This window comes from Amblyomma americanum, chromosome 7 (assembly GCF_052857255.1).
Source record: "Amblyomma americanum isolate KBUSLIRL-KWMA chromosome 7, ASM5285725v1, whole genome shotgun sequence".
Lineage (NCBI taxonomy): Eukaryota > Metazoa > Arthropoda > Arachnida > Ixodida > Ixodidae > Amblyomma > Amblyomma americanum.
This window is the reverse complement of record NC_135503.1, coordinates 93,273,660-93,285,659: the sequence shown is the minus strand read 5'-3', so window position 1 is coordinate 93,285,659 and position 12,000 is coordinate 93,273,660. Positions and strand designations below refer to the sequence as shown.

At 45.6% G+C, this 12,000-nt stretch overlaps 1 protein-coding gene across 1 annotated transcript in view; it reads left to right on the top strand.

The window, feature by feature from the left end:
* The first annotated feature begins 3,235 nt into the window (after positions 1-3,235).
* The window catches only part of LOC144097334 (uncharacterized), a 36,159-nt gene continuing 27,394 nt past the window's right edge, over positions 3,236-12,000 (top strand). The window contains exon 1 of the mRNA XM_077630076.1: positions 3,236-3,635. Within this exon, the coding sequence (XP_077486202.1) occupies positions 3,450-3,635 (186 nt within the window). The 5' untranslated portion in view covers positions 3,236-3,449. The remainder of the gene's footprint in view (positions 3,636-12,000) is intronic.

Below are 12,000 nucleotides of genomic sequence, written 5' to 3'. Positions count from 1 at the left end.
TGGTGACAGGAATATTAATTAACCCCGTACTCGGCGCTTCAAACAACTATTTAGAGAGAGCTTTAGCCACGAATCTTTTGACAATGCCCGCCCGAAGGTATAGGCACTGAGGTGGTAATTAGGGCTGAGCCTCGCACTGTACAACCAGTTCATTTACTGTAAATACATCGCCAATAATAATTTAAGCCGCGATTTCAAGATCTCTGATTTCGATATGAATAATGTGCAGTCGGAAACTGGTGACAGGAATATTAATTAACCCCGTACTCGGCGCTTCAAACAACTATTTAGAGAGAGCTTTAGCCACGAATCTTTTGACAATGCCCGCCCGAAGGTATAGGCACTGAGGTGGTAATTAGGGCTGAGCCTCGCACTGTACAGCCAGTTCATTTACTGTAAATACATCGCCAATAATAATTTAAGCCGCGATTTCAAGATCTCTGATTTCGATATGAATAATGTGCAGTCGGAAACTGGTGACAGGAATATTAATTAACCCCGTACTCGGCGCTTCAAACACCTATTTAGAGAGAGCTTTAGCCACGAATCTTTTGACAATGCCCGCCCGAAGGTATAGGCACTGAGGTGGTAATTAGGGCTGAGCCTCGCACTGTACAGCCAGTTCATTTACTGTAAATACATCGCCAATAATAATTTAAGCCGCGATTTCAAGATCTCTGATTTCGATATGAATAATGTGCAGTCGGAAACTGGTGACAGGAATATTAATTAACCCCGTACTCGGCGCTTCAAACAACTATTTAGAGAGAGCTTTAGCCACGAATCTTTTGACAATGCCCGCCCGAAGGTATAGGCACTGAGGTGGTAATTAGGGCTGAGCCTCGCACTGTACAGCCAGTTCATTTACTGTAAATACATCGCCAATAATAATTTAAGCCGCGATTTCAAGATCTCTGATTTCGATATGAATAATGTGCAGCCGGAAACTGGTAACAGGAATATTAATTAACCCCGTACTCGGCGCTTCAAACACCTATTTAGAGAGAGCTTTAGCCACGAATCTTTTGACAATGCCCGCCCGAAGGTATAGGCACTGAGGTGGTAATTAGGGCTGAGCCTCGCACTGTACAACCAGTTCATTTACTGTAAATACATCGCCAATAATAATTTAAGCCGCGATTTCAAGATCTCTGATTTCGATATGAATAATGTGCAGCCGGAAACTGGTGACAGGATTATAAATCCATCCCGTACTCGGTGATTCAAGCACCTATTTAGAGAAAGCTTTAGCCATGAATGTTTTGACAATGCCCGCCCGAAGGTATAGGCACTGAGGTGGTAATTAGGGCTGAGCCTTACACTGTACAGCCAGTTCATTTATCGTAAATACATTGCCAATAATAATTTAAGCCGTGATTTCAACGTCTCTGATTTTGATATGAATAATGTGCAGTCGGAAACTGGTGACAGGAATATTAATTAACCCCGTACTCGGCGCTTCAAACAACTATTTAGAGAGAGCTTTAGCCATGAATCTTTTGACAATGCCCACCCGAAGGTATAGACACTGAGGTGCTAATTAGGGCCGAGCCTCGCGTTGCACAGCCAGTTCATTTACAGTAAATATATTGCCAATAATAATTTAATCCGCAATTCCAAGATCTCTGATTTCGATATGAATAATGTGCAGCCGGAAACTGGTGACAGGAATATAAATTTATCCCGTACTAAGGCGCTTCAAACAACTATTTAGAGAGAGCTTTAACGATGAATCTTTTGACAATGCCCGCCCGAAGGTATAGACACTGAGGTGGTAATTAGGGCTGAGCCTCGCACTGTACAGCCAGTTCATTTACTGTAAATACATTGCCAATAATAACTTAGGCCTCGATTTCAAGATCTCTGATTTCGATATGAATAATGTGCAGCCGGAAACTGGTGACAGGAATATAAATTCATCCCGTACTCGGCGCCTCAAGCCACTATTTAGAGAGAGCTTTAGCCATGGATCACAATCCTTGGACAACGACCGCCCGAAGGTACTGGCAACGAAGTGGTAATTAGGGCTGAGTCTCGGACTGTACAGCCAGTTCATTTACTGTAAATACATTGCCAATAATAACTTAGGCCTCGATTTCAAGATCTCTGATTTCGATATGAATAATGTGCAGCCGGAAACTGGTGACAGGAATATAAATTCAGCCCGTACTCGGCGCCTCAAGCCACTATTTAGAGAGAGCTTTAGCCGTGGATCACAATCCTTGGACAACGACCCCCCGAAGGTACTGGCAACGAAGTGGTAATTAGGGCTGAGTCTCGGACTGCACAGCAGTGCATTTACTGTAAATACATTGCCAATAATAATTTAAGCCGCGATTTAAAGATCTCAAATTTCGATATCAATAATTTGCAGCCGCGAACTGGTGACAGCATAATGAATTCATCCCGTTCTCGGGGCTTCGCAAAAGGACCAATTTAGAGAGAGTTTTAGCCATGAATAACCATCCTTGGATAACGACCGACCGGAAGTACTGGCACCGAAGTGGTAAATAGGGCTGAGCCTTGCACTGTACTGCACTTCATTTACTGCAAATACATTGCCAATAATAATTTAAGCCGCGATTTCAAAATCTCTGATTTAGATATGAATAATGTGCAGCCGGAAACTGGTGACAGGAATATAAATTCATCCCGTACTCGGCGCTTGGTGGAAAGACCTATTTGGAGGGAGCTCTGGCTATAAATCACCATTCTTCGACAATGCTCTCCCAAAGATATAGGCACTGACACTCTGTTCTTAATGCAAATCCTATGTATAATATTTCGTTCCTGCTGGCATAATAGCAGACGCCACTGTCAAAAGCTCGTCTCTAGAACGGCCTCTCTGAATGAAGCCTATAGATCTGCGAGCGTGTTAGAGAATTATGTGCAGCTGTACGAAAGTGTGCGAGTAGACAATGATGTGGAACAATAAAGCTACGATTGTTCACTGCTCTTGGTGAGTTTAGCCGGAAACGACCGTTGGCCTTGCCACCTGGCGACCGTCCGGCGCGGCAAAATATTCTCTCTGCGGCCTTTTTTCCTCAATGCTGTGCTGCCAGCTGGCGCCGCGTGATGGCGATGAAATCAGCAAAACGTACTCGGCGATGGTAGGCACAGCATGCCTGGCCTGGTACTGGGAGCTAAACGTGACCATTGTTTCAGGGACGCCCGCATTCTGAAGGAAATTTACGTTCACTTCAATCCCGTCCGTATTCGAAGCCTTCTTCACAGCCAGTGCTGCTGCGCAGTATCGCCGGTGCAGCCCTGAAAGACGGTCGCCTCCGACACCTGGGACTTCTTGAATTCGGCTGCTGATCCGGCTGCTGCCAGCGAAGACCGAGGTCCGAACAGCAGAGGACTGAAACGACACAAGGCCGAAAACCAAGCCACGGGTGCCTCGCCAGGGACGGTTGTAGAAGGAGCCGTCTACTCCAGCAGCAGGTCCAATGAGCGACGACTTCGAGTCTGTTGAGCCGGGCAGGGATTCGATGACTTCGAGTCCGGTGCACAACGAGCTGGTTTCTGAGAACGGGATGGACGACGGAGACGAGAAGGATGACAGCCCGCTAACGGAGGGCATCATGAAGGTCTTGGGCTCCCAGTCGAACCCACACATATGCTACCGCTACCCGGTAAGCCGTCGAAGCTCTTGTTGGTAGGTAATAGGCGCATAAGGAACGCTCCAAGTGCAAAAGGACGTTCTCTAGCGTTTCAAAGAAAGAGAGCAGAAAAACAGGTAAGGTCACATGGCTGCAGAAGCAAAAAAAAGATAAAGAAAAAAACCCCAAAAGAATGGAAGCAGAGTAGTGCATAGAGTTGAATTGGTGACCTATAGGTTTAGTAGTGGTTATAACACTGTTGAGGCGTTTTTTCTGGAGGTGATAAATTATTCTTAACGTTCTTCCAATGAGTAGACCAGTACATTATGCACTTAGGAGCTTGGGATAAATTAAAATGAAAAGATGGAGCAATATAATTTCACTTTCAATCACCAGGAAAGCAGAAGACCTAATGTCTGCTTCAAAATGCGGCAACTAAGCATGGCAATTAACGCTCACCGCCATAAAGTGCAGGAAAGAGTAATGTGCATGCGCTCCGTATTTCCTGCACCTAAGATATTGGAGAACGGTGCCATGCAAAAAGAAAAAGTAACAAAGTCCCTAAAGAACTCATACTTTTTAACCCCACGATGATGGGGGCATTGAAGACCGCATGGAATTGTTGAAAGATAATCATGAATGAGCTGATCGAGGCAGCTCATTTGGACGCGCCAACAATGGCCGTCTTTTAGTTTGCGACTTCTCTCCGTGGTCATGCTTGCATGTGAACTAACTCCGGCGGTCGCGCAGCCATTGCACTAGCATGATGCGGGCTGGAAGCACGGCAGCAGTACAGTCAGCTGAGTAACGAGCCGCTGACTGGATGTGATCGAGTCGTAACGGTGTTTACCAGTGTTTTCATGAAATGCCTCCCCTGTGTAGGGTTGATCATTATTCAGACGCCAATACACGGGCCCGTGTCGTATGCTCAGCTTTGGAGGTAAATAAAACGTCACGCAACACGGCAAACAAGCTGCAGACTCACGTTCGCTCGCGAGGTAAAAAATCATCCTTTTTAATGCATGTCCGCTTAAGCTTCCCCAGAAAGGCGCAGCTTAAGTGATCTCCATAGCTTACAGATTCTGTTTGGTAACAGCTCTGTTGGTAACAGCTCTGGTTACAGATTCTGTTTGGTATGCTTGTCTATGAAAGGTAACACTAAAAGAAAACTTCTGGCTAGGAGGTAAGCTTTATATCACCCCCGCTCCCACTTCCCCTCACACACACACATTTTAAGGCGTACAGTCTTAGTCTGTTACTCCCTTCTACGATGTCCCAGCCAGCTTTACTTCTTCCAGTCCTCCCTTGCGGCGACAGCAGCTAGTGATCCGGATCACTGAGTGGGCACGACACACCAACACCACCTACTAAGCGCCTTTAGGCTTACGGACTAAGCGGGCGTTGTGGGAGAAGAGACAGTGGAGTGGCCTTGAGTTTGAATGATGGGAGTCCTGCCGGGATCCCGAATCTACCGCTGCGCCCCGTGTCTGGCTGCGTGGTTAGACACCTCACGTTCTTTACGCCCAACTTGGGGCAGCACCTATAGGCACCAAGTATATTGCGGTTCTTACCGCAGCTCAGACCATGCACACAGGGCGCAAACCATTTGGCTATCTACGATCATACCTTTGGCCGTGAAAAATAACTCAGGTAAAACCCAGCGATACCCAGCAGGCAAGAAGTTTACTATGGAACTCCCCTGGTAGCCAATCAGTTAGGCAAACAGCTGTTAAGTTCGCAGAGCGGAGGGAGATGCGTACCCGAAACACCTTTTCCTAAGCCCCAGGCGCGTTTCCCTTTCGTCCGCATAGAGGTCCCTCCTCTTTCGCCCTTCGTGGCGGTCACTGGCCCCCAAACACAGGGGCGGTCCACGAGATGGCGCAGGCATGCCGCGGCTATTCAATGGCTGGTCGGACCACCGGAGAAGAACTGCAACGGTATCGTGGTGCACGTTGTGGGCGAGGGAAATAGGCCACAGCTTTGCTTCTCCTCGTAGAAACTGGGAGTTGTACAGCGGAAACTGTTATACGGAGCTCTCGAGAAAAGCCTTACGTCGTCCATTATGCGCTCCCGCACACTTCCTCCTCCCCTCCAAACTTCCAAATTTATTCGTTTTATGTAAAACACACCAGTCTAAAACCTAAATAAAATGAATCACTTGCTACGAGTACCTCGGCACAGATGTGAGGCGGCGCTGCCGAACCACTGCTGATCTTTGTGGTGGCCGCGGATGCCGCAAATGACGAGGTGAGCTGCTTTCGCGGACTTTAGCGCGCCATACAGCGAAGAATGAGCACATGGCAGTTTTACAGTTACAGCTGTTAAGGGAACGTACCGCTGTTCTCCGGCGTTGGCGTAAGACCGAGCCATGTTGATTGACAATCATCCACTGACGTCACGCATGAGGTAACTGGAGTCCGCAATGCTGAGTGGTCCGAATACAGTGACGTCACAAGTCACAACATAATGGCGCTACGCGCACTCTGCGGAAGACAAGACAAATTACAAGGAATGCAGAACATTGTATCGCCACCGCGAACTCCTGTCGTTCAGTGGTACTATACTGCACTATACTATACTATATTACACTATACTATACTATGTGCCGCAGCGGTGGTTTAGTGGTTTGGCCATCCGCCTCGTATGCGGGAGGTGCGGGGCTCGATCCCCACTGCCGCCGGGCACCCACCGGTGATACAATGGGTACGAGCTTTCCCCTGCATGCTGCTCGGCTTCTTTGGGGTTAAATGCTTGGGAAATGGGTCTTTGACCCTACCTTGGGTAGTCGACTACACCTTGTGCCATGACGCTCATTCACCAAAAGCTTCCCTTGCGCTAAAATAATTCATCATCATCATCATCATCATCACTATATTATACTATAGTATACTGTGCTTTACTATACTATGCTATAATATACTGGTACTATAGAGTGGTCGGCACGGACCCATTATTCACGAAACTACAGCGCACAAGACAGAACGACACATAGAGTGGTAACTGATTCGAGTCTTTATGACAAGTTCAAAACAGCGATGGAATCACATTCCTTTGAAACCCCTCCATCGGTTATAAAATATTATTTTCTTAAATGCTCAGCAAAATAATTTTAAACTGTATAACCAGCAAACAGAAGGTCGGTTGCGTGGCTGAAGGTGATGATTGCCGCGACGCACCCATTGCGCCATAAATAGTTGTTGAGAAAAAAAATGACGGTCGATTTGCATAGTTAGGCCAAATACGAATTAGGTGCGCTAGCGCTGTGTGGCCATTGTTTTATATTCTTTTTCGCCCACCTGCAACCTTGTTTACGTGACCTTGTAGCGTCATCAGAACCTGCCAGGTTTATACCGCGTGTTTCAGAAAAGCCCATCACTAATTTTTAAATACAGGGTTTTTTAAGAAAATGTAACCTTTTTTCGGTACAGTAAAAGCAGTGTTGTAGGACGTCAAAAACAGGCGAATCATGTTGACTAGTAAAATAATTACCTAAATTCTAATAATTTTCTTTTTAACTATTACCGATAGACACCTGAATTCAGTTAGAGATTTGTAGCCGGTCGTTAGTAATAGCCGTATCAGTTTTTTTGAATTTCGAAAACGCTATTACCCTCGGCGCTGTGACTCGACAAAATTTGGCTATTTCGACTAGTTACGTGCACTGGAGGGGTTGCTTTGCCTGCATGCTTTTCGAAAGCGCATGTATTTTGGCATGATGTAGCCAAAATTAGTTGACGCCTAGTTACAAGCTAAAAGCGGTGAAACGCAGTCCGTGGTCGGTCAGTCATAGCAGGCTCTCGCTCTGAGCGACGGCAATGAGGCTAGCGGAAGGCCCATCTTCATTAAATAGTATATCCTAGGCAGGTTCCCCTCAATCCGCTGGGCAAGTGGGCAGCCTACCGCCCAGCAGGCCTCATACAAACAAACAAGCACACACGTACAAACACACTTACATACATACATACGTACATACATACATACATACATACATACATACATACATACATACATACATACATACATACATACATACATACATACATACATACATACATACATACATACATACATACATACATACATACATACATACATACATACATACATACATACGTACGTACGTACGTACATACATACATACATACATACATACATACATACATACATACATACAACGGATAAATTCGGGGAATGCCACGAAAAGTACTAGCTCAATAAAACTGGAACGCGTGATGAACGACTCAAAAGCGGCTGATTACAGTGAGGTTTTCCATAAATGTATGAAATGACCGTACGCTAGCCTCACATATCTTGGTTTGCAGCGAGGAGCGGATATCAAAGTGAGGGCTTCGTTTCTGACAACACAAGCCCACTTTATAGGTGTCGTCTGATTAGAGGTAAAAAGAACGGCAATCTTCATTCACGTGGAAACGAAACGTCACACATCTCTTAAGCTTAAAAAAAAAGAATCGTCCTGACGTCTGAGGAAAAGCAGCAAACAAAATTTAGTCAGAGATAAGTGAACCTCGAATAACGGTCGGAGTTGCAGATTAACGTGTGAATCCTCGAAATATCTTACTCATATTTAGTGTGTGAGCGTTATTATATTTAGGGGTCGCAAGGCACTGTAAAGGCCTAGAGTCACGCCAAAATAATGCTCCGTTTCACACCGCAATATTTAGCTGCATGGACAGGCCGAAAAATTTGGCAGCGAGCAATAAAGCTGGCAATGAGCATATGGAACTATATGGAGTGGAGGTTTGAGGCTATTTGATATGAACTGACTAAGCTCAACGGAAAAACAAATCTCGCTGAAAAGTGACTGACACACGGTCAGGCAAGAAGACAAACAAACTTTAAAACAAGAGCGTATGGCGTTCAGGTGCTTTTTACGAATTCGGCGTACTTCCCAACTAAGTATCACACTCAGATGGAAGCTTGTCTGCGGAATTTTGAACAACTTTTCGTGCGCCAGAACTGCGGACCTCTCTGCTTTTCATAGAGTTAAAGGAGCACTGAAGAGGAATCTGAACTCGTCTCTTAATCGCGGGAACACAACCTACACGTTCCGAGCATTCTTAGAAGCTTCGAATCATTGCCCAGTGCGGCCGATTTCTCTAATTTAAATCAAATTGAACGTCCCGGCTCCCGCCTTCTTTTTTGTAACTGAACGCTGAAAGTAGGGGGAGTCAACCAACGCATGAAGTGCCTTTCAGCTAGTCCCGTGGCTGCTTGCCGCTCTGCCATCGGTGGAGTGATACGTAAATTAGAGTCCTTGCGTATTTTTATTTCTGTGGACCTAATTTGCGGCTATGTTGTCTGAGACTGAAGTTATTTATTCACACAAACCTAGAAAACAAAGTAAGAATTACGAGACACTTTTGCAACTAAAGTGTTGAGAGGTAAAAGCGGACCATTCTGAGTCAATTTTCACTATGCCGTGAAGACTTCAGGTGGATGTGACGTCACACCGTTCCCGTGGCTATATTGATATTCAAAATATTCTTCTTTTGGAGATCTGGAGTATTAATTACGCGGAATTACACATTTTTCTATCTAATTTGCTACAAATTCGTCGTTTTCCCGACCATTCTGTGACAATTTTCACTATGCCTTGACGTCTTGTTGTGAATGTGACGTCGCATCGTTTTCGTGGCTATATTGATACCACTATTATACATCTTTCGGGAATGTTAAGTAAAAATTACGCTTATTTTCACGTTTTTAATCTAATATTTGACACAGATCCGAAGTTTTTCCTACCATTCTGTGACAATTTTCACTATGCTGCAACGAATGTGACGTCACACCGTTCCTGTGGCTATATCGATACCCAAATCATACATCTTTCCGGGAATCTTAAGCATTAATTACGCTTAAATACACAGTTTTTTCATCTAATTTCACACAAATCCGGCGTTTTTCCGACCGTTCTGTGACAATTCTCACTGTGCCCTGACGACTTTCGGTGGATGTGACGTCACACCGTTCCTGTGGCTATATCGACGTCCGTGCTATTTTGAGGCGATTTCGATATTTTTGCTTGTAATTAATTAATTGCTCTACAGTCATAAATCTTTGCTTCTAGGTTTCTGGTTTCTTTTTCCTCGTCTATCTGAAGCAACCATTCTTTTTCTGCTGCCTTCTTTTAGTTCCCGAGTTAAACGTGTGACACCCTCTGCGAACGGACAACAGTATCAGCCATTAAAGACTTGCGCCTTAAAACGAAAGCAAAGCCGCCACGGGACTGGCTGAAAAGGACTCCCCGTCGTGGTTGACTCCTCCTACCTTCAGCGTTGAGTTAAAAAAAAAAAGAATGCGGGAGCCGGGACGTTTCATCCAATTTAAATTAGGGAAATCGGCCGAACAGGGTAAAAATTTTCAGTTTTTAAGAATTTTCGGGAGATCGATTTCCCGCGGCAAAAAAGATGAGTTCAGATATGTTCGGTTGAGAAACAGACTGGAATGGGGAAAACTAGTGCTGTAACTGCGTAAAACATACACGCACAAAACGGCTATCGCGCTGTGAAACATATAACAACATTGGACGTTTATTCTTGCTTCCTAAAGCCGCTTTAATTGTTTAGCGAATATAAGGACCTCGCTAGCCGCACTTACAAGCTACAGCAGAGACACAGGAGTATTTTACACCATATGCGACTAGCCTCCTAGCGTGCAGAGCTCAAGAGAGCCTGGCATGGAATACCGCAGTCGCGGAGCGATGAAACATGCACATATTTTTACCTGATGGTGCCGCGTTAGTAGAAAAGCAACGCGACAGGCTACGAGAAAATTTGCGTGCGGAGACACCCAACTCGGAAGCAATTCCTTTTTCTGAACATCTCTGCTAAGGTTACTTGACGTCCGTAAAAAAGTGCTCAGATTTGACAAAGCAAAGTATAAAAAAAAACTGACAGGGATGTTACCACTGTAAAACGCGAGGTCCAGCGCCAGCTGTTTGCGGTGCTGAATATAATACTGTTTATTCATTATTATTTGCCTTCTTCTCTGGTAGAGTGTGTGACATCTATGTGCTGTCGCTCTTCACGTCACTGTGACGTACCACTCTACGTGACATGTTGGAGGGGCGTTGCACGTCGTGCGCAACGTCACTGGATGTTTATTAATCATCGTCGCCCGCTTACGCCAACGCCGAACCAAGAAATGAGTCCTAAACAGTCGAAGCTGCAAAATCGTTTTGCGGGCGTTCACGTATTGTTACCGATTTCAGCCTCAGCTGCGTTTGTAAGATCAGTATGGAACAATGTGACCAGATGATATGCTGGGCGATCATTAACACAACAAACATTCGGATAGGTCATTAGGCCTTTCTATGTGATGGCGTCATCTGGTGAGAACGAGCAACACGTGATTTCAGAGGTGCTTGGCTACAACAGCTGACGCAGTAAAATGCCAAGATTCCTTGCCATAATTTTCAAAGCAGACGGACAGCTACAACTGACATCACAACCGCGTCTTTGAAGCCACCAAGTTTTCGGACCTTAAGGTTATTGTGAAAAGACGTGCGGGGCAACAATAACTCTTAAGAAGACCAGGAATAAAATAGTGTGAAGGAAGGCCAGGCCGAGACGGCAAGACGTCTGTGGAAGGCTACTCATTCTACTCATCGTGTAGTCTCTTTCCGACCAGGTTACGAAGTACTCCTTTTCACACCACTGCGCATCCCTGGCCTTAGTGACAAATTTCTCCACCGTTACCTTGGTCCCTACAGGGTCATCAATCGCACTTCCCCCGTGAACTACAGTGTCACACCTGTTGTTCCCCCAGCCGATCGACGCCACCGTGGTACTGAAATTGTCCACGTTTCCCGTTTGAAACCGTTTGTACGCCGCGATCCATCGGTTGCTTAGGAGCGGCCAGGATGGCCGCTTCCGACCCCCCGGGCAGATTATGTGAGCCTTCCCGGGATCATCTTCTTTCTCTTGTACATATCATCATCATCCCGTGGCTGCGCCTGTGGCACGCGCCCGGGTTCGCTTTTGGAATAAACACCAGGCACGGCCGTCTTGCCGTCTCGGTCTAGCCTTCCACAGACGTCTTGCCGTCTCGGCCTTGCCTTCCTTCACAAGAGTTCTAATCTTAAACAGTGGGCTCGTCTTGTAGTAACTGCAATTTGTGATATCGCGTCAATAGTTCCATAACCCTAACCTTGGTTGCTAAGTAAATGTTCGAATCATACAGCGCACAGAAAGGCCCAGGACACAAAGACGAAGAATGCGCACGTAAGTAGGCGCTAACTTGCAAGTGAAGTTTGCTAAATGGAAGGAGGTGTTTTTATTCTCCTTTAATAGACCAATAAAGAGCGCTAAAGATAGAATGAAAACTGCCTTCGTTGTCCGCTCTGGTCTATAGATAATTTCTCTATAAGTATCAATGG